Below are 14038 nucleotides of genomic sequence, written 5' to 3' on the forward strand. Positions count from 1 at the left end.
CCCCCCCACCTCCCCGGGACCAGGACCCACCCCCACCCTCCACCACCAGGCACAAGAGAACCTCCTTTGTCTGCAGCCAGTGGGGGTCGGGGGGGGTTTCGTAATCAGAAAGGTCAATCTTCTACATGCTCTGCACACACCACCTCTGGGGGCCAGAGGAAGAGAAGACAAAGGGGCCTGTGTCTGTGGCGCAGTCACAGGTGCGGCTGGGAAGACCTTCCTGCGGGTTTGCCGTTGGTTCAGGCTCCTTCCCTCTCACGGCGGGAGAGGGGACTCGGGAGTCGCCCCGCGGGCAGGAGTTGAGCGATGGGCTCTGAATAGCATGCACGCAGGTGTGCACACGCACAGACACGTGCACACACGGGAAGGGCCCCTGGGCGTGGGCGTGGCCGTGGGGGGCGATGCGGCCTCGGGCCTGCTGGGCAGAGGTGCGGCTCCCAGGTGGCTGCCTCACGCAGGAAACGTGGCCATTATCAAATATTAAGCACAAATGTGAAGGAATTGAGGGATTTTGTTTCCTTTGAATCCTTTGTGTCTCCTCTTCGCTGCCTTCTGGAAGGGTTCTCACGGAGAGTGAAGAGCTGGAGACCTGAGCAGAAGAAAACAGGGAAGTGATTAGTGAGAGAGAAAGTTCCTAGGAGAGCTCGGCTCTGAAGGACCCAGGAGCCCCTTCCCTAGGAAGGCAGACGGGGCAGCAGGCCTCTGAGGGCCACTCTGCATGGCAAGGGGACATTCCAGAACATCCTGGGTGTGTGACTGAGGCAGCAAGCCTCCTGGCAGCAGGTTGCTCTCAGCTTCCTCGAGGCCGTAACTAAGAGGCTGCCCTTAGTTAAGTGGGACCACTCCAGTCAGCCCTGAGCTCTTGGCCTTGAACGTGGACAGGCCTCACGGCCTTTGTCCATAGAATGTTCCAGCCACCTCCACCCTAGGGGAGAGGCCTGGGGGACACAGCGGGCTAACTGGACTGAAAGCAGGTCCCCTTTGCCTCAAAAAGGCTGAGGGAGTTTATTGTGACACAGAGGGTGGGCGCATGCCCCAAATCTTAGCCATCTCCTAGGCACGGCTTCGTCCCAGCTTCTGAGACACGGCCAGAGGGCACTGGCCCCCAAGTTGGCGACGGTTGCCAGGGCCCCTGTGGACTGCCCTGGACCTGGGAGATCCAGTCCAACATGACCAGCTAGTGTCCATGGCGCCCCCAGGCTGGGCAGCTAGAGTTTGGAAATCAGGCGGCCTCGAGGGGCTGGGGCCCTTGGCTTTGCGGAGTCACGGTTGGGGAGACTACAGAACCTGCCCAACTCTCGGGACGCTTATGAGAGTATTGATAATGTTAAGAAACAAAATCCAACTGCACACATTTGAAGACTGGATTGGCTTTATTAAGCGATTCGCGGATCGGGCAGTGGGGAACTCCGAGTTGTACAAAGTGGAGATTTTTCATGAGAAGGAGGGGGGGGCAAGTTTAGAGCAAAAGAAAAGAAAGGACGGTTGCAGGCAAGGCCGCTGTCCCTTAGGGGAAGGGCAGGGGCCTGAGGCGGGTGGCAGCGCCCCGGGACACAGGACCTCACGGGTGCTGGCCAGACTCTGTTTCCGGAACAGGCTGGAAAGTGCACCCAGCTCAGGGCTCAGACTCCAGGTGGGAGACTTGACCTGAGTGATGCCATTTGGGGCCTGCGATTTTCTTCTTAACCATGATCACGTCAGGACAGGCATCACCCAAGACGGTGCCAAGCACAGCGGGACACGCGGGGACCGCTACCGAGCAGGTGGGGAAGAAACGCGGCTCGGAGTGCCCAGGGCAGCGCGTCTTAGACTCTCCAGAGTTAGGACTATCTGCCTCTGCTCGGGCTGCCGGCACAGACCCCACAGACCGGGTGCCCAAACACTCACATGGTGTCGGTTCTGGCTGTGGGGAGTCGGAGATGCAAGGGGGTTGGCTGCTTGCTCCGCGGCTCTCAGGCCACCTCTCCGGCCTGTGTGCGCACAGGATCGTATCCATCCATACACTGGTAAACGTGCATGTTTCCCTGACTTCCGGCAGCCGCTCCAACCAGGTGGAAGGGCCCGTCGAGGGGGACCCTTCCCTCTGTGGCCTGTAGCTGGGAGCGCGGGGGGCGGCCGGGTGGTCGTGTGGAGCTCAACCCTGCCCACGCTGGAATTGGGTCTGGGAACCTTAAAAAGACCGTAACAGTGCACCTGGGTGGCTTTGTCAGTTAAGCCTCTGACTTCAGCTCAGGTCATGATCTCATGTTTGTGGGTTTGAGCCCTGCGTCAGGCTCTGTGCTGACAGCTCAGAGCCTGGAGTCTGCTTCGGATTCTGTGTCCCCCTGTCTCTCTGCCCCTTCCCCTGCCCCTCTCACATTCTGTCTCTCTCTGTCTCAAAAATAAATAAAACATTTAAAAAAAAAAAAAGACCGTAACATATGCTTTAATAAAATACAATAATACAATTGTGACATACAATAAAAATGAATAAAAAATGGGACAGGGGAGAAGACATAAAATATGTACCTACATTTTTAATAAAAATAACACAACAGGGGCGCCTGGGTGGCTTAGTCGGTTAAGCGTCCGACTTTCGCTTAGGTCATGATCTCGCAGTTTGTGGGTTCAAGCCCCGCGTCGGGCTCTGTGCTGACTGCCAGCTCAGAGTCTGGAGCCTGTTTCAGCCTGTGACTCCCTCTCTCTCTGACCCTCCCCTGCTCACGCTGTCTCTCTCTCTCCTAAAAATAAACAAAACATTAAAAAAAAAATTAAAAAAAAATAACACAACGACTTATAGCCTCGTGGTGCTACAGTGGCTGCTGGCACGTAAGCATCACGTGTACATCCAAGACCAGGAGAGGAAAGAGGATGGGAAAGGATGCCAGCTGAACGTCCCTTCCATCAGGAAAAAGACAGTCGTCCCCAGAAAGCCTTGGACACCCGCTTTCCTCTCCTGGGCCAGCACTCCGTCCCCAGGCTCTCGTGACCTGTGGGAGACAGTGGAAGCGAGCACCGCGCTTTCCGTGGTGTCGGAGGTGGAGGAAGCAAGGAGGCGCATGGGCCAGGGCAGGAAGTGGTGGGGGGTGTGTTTGCACACTTGTTCTGGATGCAACAGCAGAGCCGGGAAGTCCCAGGTGTGGGGGCGGACATCTCCTCAAGGGTTAAAGATCTGAGGAAAGAGCCTGTGGAGGAGAAGCCAGACTCACAGCCCCCAGGGGAGAGTTCCTGCCGGAATGACATTTGTCACATTTGTCACATTTGTCATGGTGGCCAGACGGCCCGCCCCTGCCCTTGGGGAGGTAAGGGCGCCCTGCAAAGGTGCTTTCCACGTGGGAGGTGAAGCTGTTGGCGTGTTGGCCTCCCCCGCCCCCCGCGCCCCCCCGGGATATCCCCTTCAGGGGGCAGCTGGCAGGGGTCTCCTTCTGTGGCCCCCGGAGGCAGGTGGAGTCAGTGGAGACCAAGCAGTGGGCTCCCCCCCACCCAGGGTGCTGCAGGTTTGGGGTGTGTTTCCGGGCCGAGGGGCTTCTCTGTGATCCTGGTGTGGACCCTGCGGGCGCTGGGCTGACTACGTTTGCAGCCCCTGGACCCCCATCCTGATTAGGGGGGGACGCCGATGTCCCGTTGCGCTGGGAGCCGGGTGTGGTTCCCCCTCCGGGGCCCAGCCTGCCCTCCCCGAGCGTCCCGCCCCTTGTGAGGCCCCCCTGTGAGGCCGCTCCTCCACCCCCAGATGTTTCTGGGCCTCGCCTCCTCGGGGCTTCCATCAGGATGACATTTGAGGGGGACCTTCTGTTCAGCGAAGGGGGGTAGAGGGTGGGGTGTAAGATCCGCAGGCAGGGGAGAAACGGAGGGACAGAGAGCCGGTGGCAGGAAGGGGGCAGAGGGTGCAGGGGGAGGGAGGCGGAGAAGCAGGGGCAGACCCTGCAGGTGAGGAACAGAGGCCTGGAGGACGGGGTGGGGGGGGTGGGGGCGGTGAGGTGGCACTGTGGGGGGCTGAAGCCAGACCCGAGGGCCCGGGCCTGGCAGGTACAGGGGGACCAGGAGGGAGGGCCTGGCTCTGATTCCCCTGAGTCACCACCCGCTTCCTGTGATGCGGGAAACACGAAGGAAAAGGCTGGTTCCCAGCTGAGCAGCAGGCGGGTTCAGTGTTTGCGTTTTAATCAAACCAACCCCCCCGCCCCCCGCATCTCCTGTGACCTGGTAATGACAGGAGAGTGACCGAACTACATGAGCAAATGTCTCAGAAGGTCCTGGCAACAAAGGACACGAGGGTCCCGAAGAGCAAACAAGCCAAAGCCCTGTGCTGCCGGCGCTGCCTTCTCAAAAACTCACGTCACCAATTTCTAGGTGGAGACACTTGGTGAGCAGAGCGCTGTCATCTCCTGTAGCAGGACTGGACCTAGTTGCTCTAGAATTAATCTCTTTTTTGTAAAACCAATGTTTATTTATTTTTGAGGCAGGGAAGGGGCAGAGAGAGGGGGACAGGGGACAGGAAGTGGGCTCTGTGCTGACAGCAGACTGAGGCGGGGCCTGGACTCACCAACCGAGACATCATGACCTGAGCTGAGCCCCCCAGGCGCCCCGAGGATGAAGCTCTTTGTGTGAGCATGGGGTTCACAGACTCGAGTCAACCAGGGAGCCCTCTGCCCGCACAGCTCACTGCAGGGAACCCCAGGTGGGCCGGGACAGGGTCCCCCATGTGGGGGTGGGGGTGAGAAGGGGGGGGCTGGCCCAGGGGGCTAGGGCCCGGGCTGCAGAAGGGGGGGACGGAAGGGCAGTCCTGGGGGAAGGGGGTGTCAACCGACTGGGAAGTGGGCAGACCCCTTCGCAGCCGGGGACTGGGCCCGGTGAGTCAAGCCCAAGGCGTAGCAGGGCCTGGAGACCTGCCGTCTCGTTGTTTTGCTCCTTCCTTGGCTGGACGGCTCCCGGAATCAGCCGTGAGTCAGTCCGGAGTCAGCTCCTGGGGGTGCGGAGGCCCCGGCCGCCTCTGCCCGCATCCGGGAGGTCCGGTTCTGAGGGGAGGGAGGGGACGCCCACTCTCACAGGGCGGCCTTCTCCCAGCTAGCCCAGTTTTGGGAACCCAGCGGGCGGCTGCGCGCCCAGAACGGCCCTGCGGCCCGCGCTCCCCCTTTCCCCCGGCAAAGCTGGGTCTCTGGGCCACTGGCCTCCGGCCTCCTCTCTCTTTGGCCTCCTGGTGGAGGGAGGGCATAGAAAGGAAGCGCAAAGGCCAGGTCAGCACGCTGAAGCACCGGTGGACCGGGCACCTAGGTCCCTGGCCAGGCGACCAAACGCATGCCGGCCTTCTCCCATTTTAATCCCAAGTGTACCCTGCTTCCCAATGTCATGCCGAGAAAAACAGGGACGGGGGAATAAATAATTTATTACAATTGGAGGAATAAATAAGATGTGGGCGGGGCTACAAATAACTGTAAAAAGTATTAACATGGATATATACACACAGAGGGCGGGGCGGGGCGGGCTGGGAGGCCGCTCGGTGCCGGCACGCGGGCGCCCCCCGGAGGCAGATGGCTTAATTACAGCCGCGGAGAGCGCACCTGCCAGGCGTCTCCCCAGATCCCTAACGCGGGCCGCCCCCTGCGGCCCCCCTCCCCTGGGAGTGCCCGCTGAGCTGCACCCCTTGCACGATCCTCATCACCCAGGAGCGGTGGGAGGCCAGGCTGATGTAGACTCCAGGCCGGTTGCGCTCGGCACAGCCCTCGCCCCAGCTGATGATGCCCACCAGCAGCCAGGTGCCCTCCACCTGGCACATCAGGGGGCCTCCGGAGTCACCCTGCGGAGAGGCGGGAAGGTTAGGGATCCGTGTGGGTCAGGGCTGGACAGAGCCAGGACCCGACACAGTGTGGCCGATGGTTCCCTGGGGTGGGGGGCAAGGGGGCACGCCCCCCCCAGGATGGTGCTGGAACGCCAGCAGGGCGGGGAGGACTGGGCTGGGCAGGCCTCAGGCCCACTTCTGGTGAGAAGCACGTTGTGCCTGACCTTCTCCCTCACAGCCCCCAAGCCAGGGAGTACGGCTGCTTGCCTTACAGGGAGGAAACCGAGGCTCAGAAGGAAGTACTGGCTTTCCCCAACTGGCATCCATGGGCAGCAGACTAGGAATTACAACCAGGATCTTCCAGCATCCAGGCCTGGGTGCTGACCATTACACCAGCCTGCTGTCCTCCCCACCTCCCCCGGTGATGGGGCTGGAGCCGGTCTTGGGGATCAGGGTGTGGGAACCCCCTCAGGAGAAGGCCAGCTCCCAGGGAGTGGGGCCTGGCTCGCCCAAGGCACTCACTACACGTTTGGCTCATGGCCATGTGGCTGATCAGAGAGATGGCCGAGCTGAGCCGAGGCCAGGTTTTGTAGGCATCTAGGGGGACTTCCAGGTTTAAACTGACTGGGGGCGGGGGGGGGGGCGACGCTCAGTGGGACAAAATTGGGAAGGAGGTCGGTGCTCACCAGACACGCATCTCGCTGCCCCTCCAGATAGCCAGCACACAGCATATCCTCGGTGATGGCTCCCTGCCCGGCTCCCCGCCAGTACAGGCGGCTGCAAATTTCCGAGTCGATGAGGGGAACCTCCAGTTTCTGCAAGGTCTGGGGATGGGGCAGGGGTGCTGGGGGCAGGGAGGGCAGGGTCAGGCTCGGGAAGCCCTCTTTGTTGCCCCTCCATTCTCCCTCAGCGGCTAGTCTCAAAGGCTAATGGATCACCTCCCTCAGACTCCCAAATGTGTGTGGAAAACCCAAATTCCAAGACTCCACCTCTGGACCTACTGGATCTGAACGTAAACCTGCTGCCTGAGACTCTGAATCTTTATTTTTTTTTAATTTTTAACGTTTTTATTTACTTTTGAGACAGAGAGAGACAGAGCACAAGCTGGGGAGGGGCAGTGAGAGAGGGAGACACAGAATCTGAAACAGGCTCCAGGCTCTAAGCTGTCAGCACAGAGCCCAACGTGGGGCTTGAACCCACAGACCACGAGATCATGACTGAGCCAAAGTTGGCCGCTTAACTGACTGAGCCCCCCAGGTGCCCCGAGACTCTGAATCTTTAACGAGTTCTCTGATAGCCACAAAAGGATCAGAACCACTGGTCCCGGCCTGTCCTGCCCCAGGCACCACTTTATCCAGCATGGGGACCGCCACAGAGGAAGTGTTCCATAAATGATCCCCTAATGCTGAATGTTACTGGGACCCGAGGAACCCCCCACACCCTAGGGGGACTGCAGACCCTCCCCAGCCCATAATTCCAGTCCTCAGAGGAGCCCTGCAGGATGCCTATGTGGAGGCTGTCTGCAGCCTCAGACTCGGTGGGGTCGCTACACACCTACTGTCATTTCTCTTCATTCTTTTGGAATCTGGTTAAAGTCCCATTCTTCTGACACTTTTTCCTTTCTTACCCATTATCTTTTTATTCTTTCACCCTCCATTATCTGCCTATCTACCTACCTACCTACCTTTTTCTGCTTCTCTGCCTCCTACTTTATCTACCTTGTGTCTCTAGATGATGTTTTCCAAACCTCCAGACTTGGTCTGACAATCAGTCCAGTTATGGAGCCTGCTTCCTTCTGGGAATTTTGCCTGCAATTACGGCATACGGCCACCAGGGGTGCCTGTTCCCACTTTGGAATCTCAGGACTGTTTTATATTCATGTACTCAGCCTGGCCCCAGACATTCTTCCTTCCAGCCACTCCTAGATCACTTCATAGCCTTGGTGATGTGGCTGTTGTTCCCTCAGAACACAGCCAAGATACTTTTTAACCAGAAAGGACTTATAATTGTCCACCTAGGTTTCTGGGACTTCACACCTCTGGATCGCTGCTCACTTTTTCTTCCAACTCTGTCATCAGAAAAGTCTATTTTTTCCCTTCTGCTATGCCTCTGGCTTCTACCCTTTGCTGCCCACTCTACCTGTGTCTCTGAGTTTCTGCCACCCTCTGTCCCCATCCACCCCCAGGCCACCAGGGAGGGGAGAAGCCATACCTCCATCACGGATACTCCCCCAGCCTGCAATCCAGCAGTGGGTGTTCGGAGGGAGATGGACGGAGGAGTCAGGCAGGCAGATGGGCAAGATGCGCTCAGAGAAGTGGATGGGGTGCTGGAGGCGCACCAGGGCGATGTCCGCACGGGAGCCCTCTTTCCAGGAGTACACGGGATGGGACTGCACCCAGGCGATACCCACCTGCTGGGACCTGGGGCCAGGGTTCCCCAGCTGCCAGGCCCCCAGCAGCACAGAGAACTGGGACGGCCTGTTCAGGTTGCTGGGGGGAATAGGAAAGGGGGTGGGGTCAGCTAGGAACCGCAGGCAGTGGGCCAGGGTCAGGCAGGGAGTGTCTGGGGGACCACGTGTGAATGAAGGCCCCCAAGCAAAAGCAGGCTCTCTCTTCTCGGAGAGGCTCCAAGGCTGGACAGAGACCTGGAGGCTGGCGCTGAGTGGGGAGCCCAGGGTCTGGGGCAGGAAGCCTGGTGGGTCAAGCGGAGGCGACCAGCCATGCGTACCCCTTGAAGCAGTGGGCGGCAGTGACCACCCAGCGGCTGGTGAGCAGGGAGCCTGCACAGTGGTGGGTCCCATTCTTTTGGATGCTCACAATCCAGGGCCACTCGGCGTCAGTGCTGTCCTCACCGCCCACGATCCGGTTCAGCCGCTGGGGCTTCCCACAGGCGGGGGGCGCTGGCGAACGAGGGTCACATTTTATGTCTTCCCTGGGGCACAACCCTCCTGCCCTGCCCGTGCCCCACGCTACTCGCTCCCCTCCCCACGGGCTGGCCTCCGGGCCCCTCTCACCTGCTGGTGCCCCTCCCCCCCGGGCCCTCCTTTCCTCGCTGCCTGCTTTCTTCTCCTGCTCGACTCCCCTCTTGGCCCACCGCCCCTTTCTGTCCTGCTACCCCACAGACAGCCCCAGACGCAGCCCCCCGCTCAGGGCCCCCCGCTCAGGGCCGCCTACTCACCAGGTATGCTGGCAGCACGGACGGAGGCTGAGGGCAAGAGAAGGAAAGGTCAGGCCAGCAGAGAGGAGCCCCCGGTGCCCGGTGTCTGTCCCGGGTGGGGCATTTCCCGGAGCCTGGGCAGGGCTGGCACAAGCCTCAGGCTCGGCTCTAAGCCGCGGCCCTACCCTCCCACCAGCTTCCGGTCCGGCGGCCTGGCACCTCTCGGCGGGCGAGGGCGGGGGAGCACACACCTGCCGCGGCCAGAGACCCTCTCAAGCCCCAAGCCTGCGGCCCAGAAGGAAACCCACGCTCCCACGGGCCGGGGGCGGGGGGGGGCAAGCCGCTGGACACAACAGGACTGAGGCGAGCGGATACGCCCTCTGCTGGCAGCCACAGGACGTGGCCCAGGGCAGGCGGGCACCAAAGCGAGGGGGAGCGGGGTGGGGGAGGCCGCGTCTAGCCAGGGCCTGGAGGGCCAGTGCTGAGTAGGGGGCAGGGGGGAGGCCCTGGGGGAAAGACGAGGGAGGCGCAGCGGGTCCTCGGGACTCACCTGCAGAAGCCAGAAGCAGCAGGGGGGTTAGGATCCGGAGACAGCCTCCACCCAGGGCAGGGGGCGTTCTGGAAACCACCATGGCCAGTGGGGGCGCAGGCACGGCTGGGAGAGCTGTGTGCAGAGCTCCCCACGGGTCACCCCAGGTTTTATCCTGGGAGGTGGAATGCCGTTGGACCAGTCCCCCAAGTGAGTGAGTGGCTCTGTCTGGCCACCCCAGGCTGTAGGTCACGGGAGGGGTGGGACTTCGGGGAGGAAACGAGCCGTTAAGGGGTCCGGGTGGGGGCTCTAGCTGAGCACGGGCTCGGGGCTCTGGTTTGGGGGCCCAGGGCCTCGGCTCCAGCTGTGGGCCCAAAATCTGGCCTCTGGAGGAGCAGGACCCAGACCCAGAGGTGCAGGCCAGTGGCCTTGACATTGACTGGGATGGTCCTAGGGAAGGCCTAGGGTGTGGGGCCTTGGGGAGGCCCCAGGGCTTTGGGGAGAGATGGGGGCTGCCCAGAGGCTCAGTAACGGCTCCTTCCTCCAGGGGCCACTGTGACTCAGCCAGGAGACCTGACCAGGCCCTGTGCCCTGGGATCCCGTTAACCCACTTCCCAGAAAGCCATGAATCAGGCCCCCAGTGGCCACCTGTCATGTGGGTCCCGTCACTCGGGTGCCCAACAACTCACCCCTCACCTGGACTTCGGGAAAACCCAGGCGGGGCCAGGCGGGTGCCCCGGTGGCCGACTGACGTGGCTGCCGGGGAAGGGCTGGGGTGCCGTGTCCCACACCCCCGCCTGGCCCCTGCATGCCTAAGGTCAAAGGGTAGCTGGGCTATGTAGGAGCAGGGAGCCCGGGTGGGTGCTGCCCCGGGGTCCCCTGGCCCCAGCAGGAGGGCAGGCGGATTCCTCGTCCTAGACACATTGCTAGGCCCACTGCACATGCGTCCTCTCGTTCACGTGACCAGCAAACCTCGTGCTGGGAAGGGGCGGGAGACACAGGGGGAGCAGAGTGTACAGGGCGCCCTGCATCACCACCCTGTCCTCCTCAAATTCCCTGTGTCCCCGCTCTGCAGCTGAGGAAACGGAGGCTGCAGGAGGAGGCTGGTGGTGACAGGTGGAGCCTGGATTTGAACCCCAATCTGGACGTGAGAGGCTGGACCAGACTCGGTAGATCCTGGTGGATCTTGATCCAGGGGATGGATGGTTTTCAACCAGGGTCCTAAGAGCCGGAGAGGGGTGGGCTGGGGGCCTCAAGGGCCCAGGAGGCACCTGTCCCTGGAGGGGCTGCCAGTGAAGGGTGCCCAGGGAGCAGAGACCGGGGGCCAAGTGGAAGCAGGCCGTGAAGAGGCGGGCAGAGGGCTCACAGAAGAGAGGAATTCAGGCTGGCACGCAGGACACGATGCGGCAGGAGCCAGGGCCCCTCCAGGCAGACCCTCAGTGCACCCCACCAGGCCGACTGCCTCAGTCTCTCTGGAGCACCCCCAGCTTAGCCAATATGCTCTACCCCCAGAGCCTGGGAGGTGGGGGCGACCCCGCACTGTCCCCGCTCCAGCCCTGGGCCCTGGGACTTCGAGAGGCGGCAAGACCCTGCACCAGACCACCTGCCCTGGAGACTGGCACTGTCGATGCCACAAAGGATCACTGGTGTTTTACTGGAAGGGCAAGAGGCACCTCGGGGTAAACTACAGCCAGACCCCCTTGCATCGGGGCGAGCCCCCTGTCCCATCCCGCCCACATACAAGCCAAGGACGGGGGTGCAGGAGCCCCGAAGAGCCCCCAGCTGATACACTATTCTGTCCCAGCACTGGGGTCAGGGCACTGCCGGAGAACACCCTTGCCAAGCGGCCAAGGTGAAGGGCAGGCTCCGTGGGTGCTGCCCCACCTGCCCGTTCCCCATCCTGGGCCGCCTCTGTACTCCACAGCTAGCCCCAGGCTCCCCCAACCCACTCCCTTCCTGAAACTAAGGTGGCTGCCTCCCCGGCTCACTCGACAGGCATTTATTGGGCAATGGCGGTATGTCAGGCCCCATGCTGGGCACTGGGGCACCGCGGTCAATAAGACACAGGTCTTACCCTCGGGCAGCACGCATCTCCCCGGGGGTGGGAGGCAGGTGAGCAAGTGATGACGGTGAGGAGTCTCAGCACGGGGGAGGGCACAGGGGGCGGGCAGGGGAGGGGCAGTGTAAGGAGGGCCTGGTGCACTCCGGGTCTCAAGGGGTGTTTGCCGAATGAATAAACAAGTGCAGCAGAGCTGAATGTGGAGGACTCTGCCACGGACTGGCTGTTCCAGAACGTGGCCACTCTGGTGCCGTATTACTACGTTTTCTGAGAACTGGGTCACTACCCAGGTGACCCAAGGGACAGACATGTGTCCTGAGATGTCACTGATCCCAAAATAGGGTGGCCAGGTAGACGGCCTCAAGGAGAAGGACCCAGTAGGGGCCACAGGAAGGCCTGGAAAGGCAGTGAAGATGCGCGAGTCCTAGGCAAGGGCCCCAGAGACCGGCTCCCCAGTTCCCAGAGTGAGGACCCCGGAGGGATTCAATGTGCGGTCAGCAAGGCATTTACAGAGCGCCTACTGTGTGCTGGAGCCACACCAGGAGGGCCGGCTGGGTGTGTCCTCACTGGGCCACCAGGTGCCCACCCTGCCACTCACACGGCCATGAGCCTGTGGTCCCAAGCAGGGCCACCGAGGGTTTGCAGCAAGGTGCGCAGGGGGGAGGGGGCTGCAGACGCACCGAACGGAGCAGCAGCTGGGGCTGGTGACGCTTGGCCCGAAGAAGTGACGCGCCAACACCATTCCAGACACGGGTGCTGGGATCAGGGCAGGGGTGTGAACAGGGCGGGGGCGGGGGGAATCTGGCACCAGGCGAGGCCCGGTGCTGCCAGAGACAGAGCGGTGAGCAAGCCGAGACCACCCCTGCCCTCGTGCGGGGACGCTGCAGGGGAGAATCAACACTATCAATCAGCCATGTGGTCCAGCGGATGATAAAGTCACGGGGAGCAAGCCAGGAGGGGGATGGGGGCAGGGGAGGGCGGCAGTCTCGTCAGGAACCGCCAGCTGAGCCTCCTGGGCATGGCTGGGCGTCATTCCGGGTCCCGGGGAAGGGCGAGCGAAGGGTCTGCCGGTGGGACAGCAGATCCGAGCAGTGGCAGGGCACAGGGACCGAGGGGGTCTGACCCCCCTCGGTGGGCCTCCCTGTGTAGGGGACAAGACGGGGACAGGAGGAGTAGGAAGGCCGTTCCCGGGTCAGGGACTGACCAGCTCACGGGCACGGGGGCAGAGGCCACGGGGGGCCCGGGGAGCGGCGGCAGCTCTCAGGGGCGGGTGCTGGGTGGCACCTGGCCGGACCCGAGTGCCCGCTCGAGCAGGTACTGCACACACATTCACAGCAGCACCGCGCACGGGAGCCCCAAAGGGGAAACAACCAAGTGTCCCTTGGTGGATGAAGGGAAACGCAAGGTGGCCCTTCTGAGATGGATTATTCTGCCACAGAAAGGGACGGACGGCCCCACACCTGCCTCCGGCACCGGCCACGGCACGGCTGAGCCGGCGGGGGTCACGCTCAGCAAAGGGCCAGGGCAGAGGGACAGATCTACAGGGCTCTGCTTCCATGAGGTCCCTATGGTCACAGACCCAGAGACAGGAGGTGGGGGTGGGGGCGGGGCGGGGGCAGAGTCCTCGGGGAAGGTGGAAACTTGGTGCGGCTGAAGGGGGTGGGCGGTCAATGCCTTGGCCCACCCACCCGCGCTCCGGAACGGTCACAGCGGTCAATTATGTGAACTTTGCAACTGAAAGCACAGGGGAGAAAATCTGAATGTCCCCTTTCATGAACGCAGGAAGTGGTGGCACCCGTGGGCCCCACGGGGTGGAGTGCACCCCCCCCCCCCCGTGCAGCTCTGCCCACCCCAGCCCACCCTGCAGCACCCAGCCTCGCCGGCCCCCTGCACGTGAGCGAGCACGGCATTCCAAGGAGCCGGCTGAACACGGGCTCCTGCCTCCAAGCCGGGGCCTCGGTTTCTCCACCTTCGAGGACTGCCAGCCCCGCCCGGCCTGCGGCGACCGGACCGAGGGAGCAAGGGCTGCTCGGGCGGGGAGGGCTGGCGGCCCCGCAGGGCTCAGGGCCCGTTGAGCAAGGCCAGGCTGTGCTCCTCTGCAGGCGAGGTTTTCCAGGGCACTAACGGCTTGGAGGAACCCGGCCTGCCTGGCCCTGGGGACACTGCTCCCTGGCTGCTGTGTCGTCACCAGGGATGCCTGTCCTCTGGTCTGACACTCCTGAGCCCTCTGAGCTCTCACACGGGGCTCCTGGTCTCTCGGAGACTGGAGTCCAAAGTGGCTCCAACCCCGACTCAGGTCCCAGGTCCCAGGTCCCACTCGGAGCCCCGCCTCCCCCGAGCCCAGCTCCCACACCCTGGGCCTCGCATTTTCCCGCAGTTTGCCCGCAGCCTCCGCAGTCCTGCCCAGCCCCGCCCTGGCCCCGGAGCCCCGCCCCTGCCCCCTCCCACGCCGGGCATCCTGGGACACGCGGGGGCTTCTGCTCTCCAACCGGGACCGTGGGGTCTGGACGCTCCCACAGCCAGCCCTGCACCGGAAGTCCTG

General features: G+C 62.3%; 1 protein-coding gene across 1 annotated transcript; it reads right to left on the reverse strand.

Annotated features, from left to right (window-relative positions):
- Positions 1-5450: 5450 nt before the first annotated feature.
- LOC120241590 (brain-specific serine protease 4-like) lies at positions 5451-9540 on the reverse strand. The gene is made up of 6 exons (XM_039246854.1): positions 9459-9540; positions 8930-8956; positions 8480-8651; positions 7964-8241; positions 6439-6596; positions 5451-5770 (listed from the first exon to the last, which is right to left on the reverse strand). Exons 1-6 carry the CDS (start codon positions 9538-9540, stop codon positions 5558-5560), a joined length of 930 nt encoding a protein of 309 aa, XP_039102785.1. The 3' UTR covers positions 5451-5557.
- Between the last annotated feature and the right edge of the window lie 4498 nt (positions 9541-14038).

The sequence above is a fragment of the Hyaena hyaena genome, unplaced genomic scaffold (genome assembly GCF_003009895.1).
Source record: "Hyaena hyaena isolate Hyena2069 unplaced genomic scaffold, ASM300989v1 scaffold_285, whole genome shotgun sequence".
Classification (NCBI taxonomy): Eukaryota; Metazoa; Chordata; class Mammalia; order Carnivora; family Hyaenidae; genus Hyaena; species Hyaena hyaena.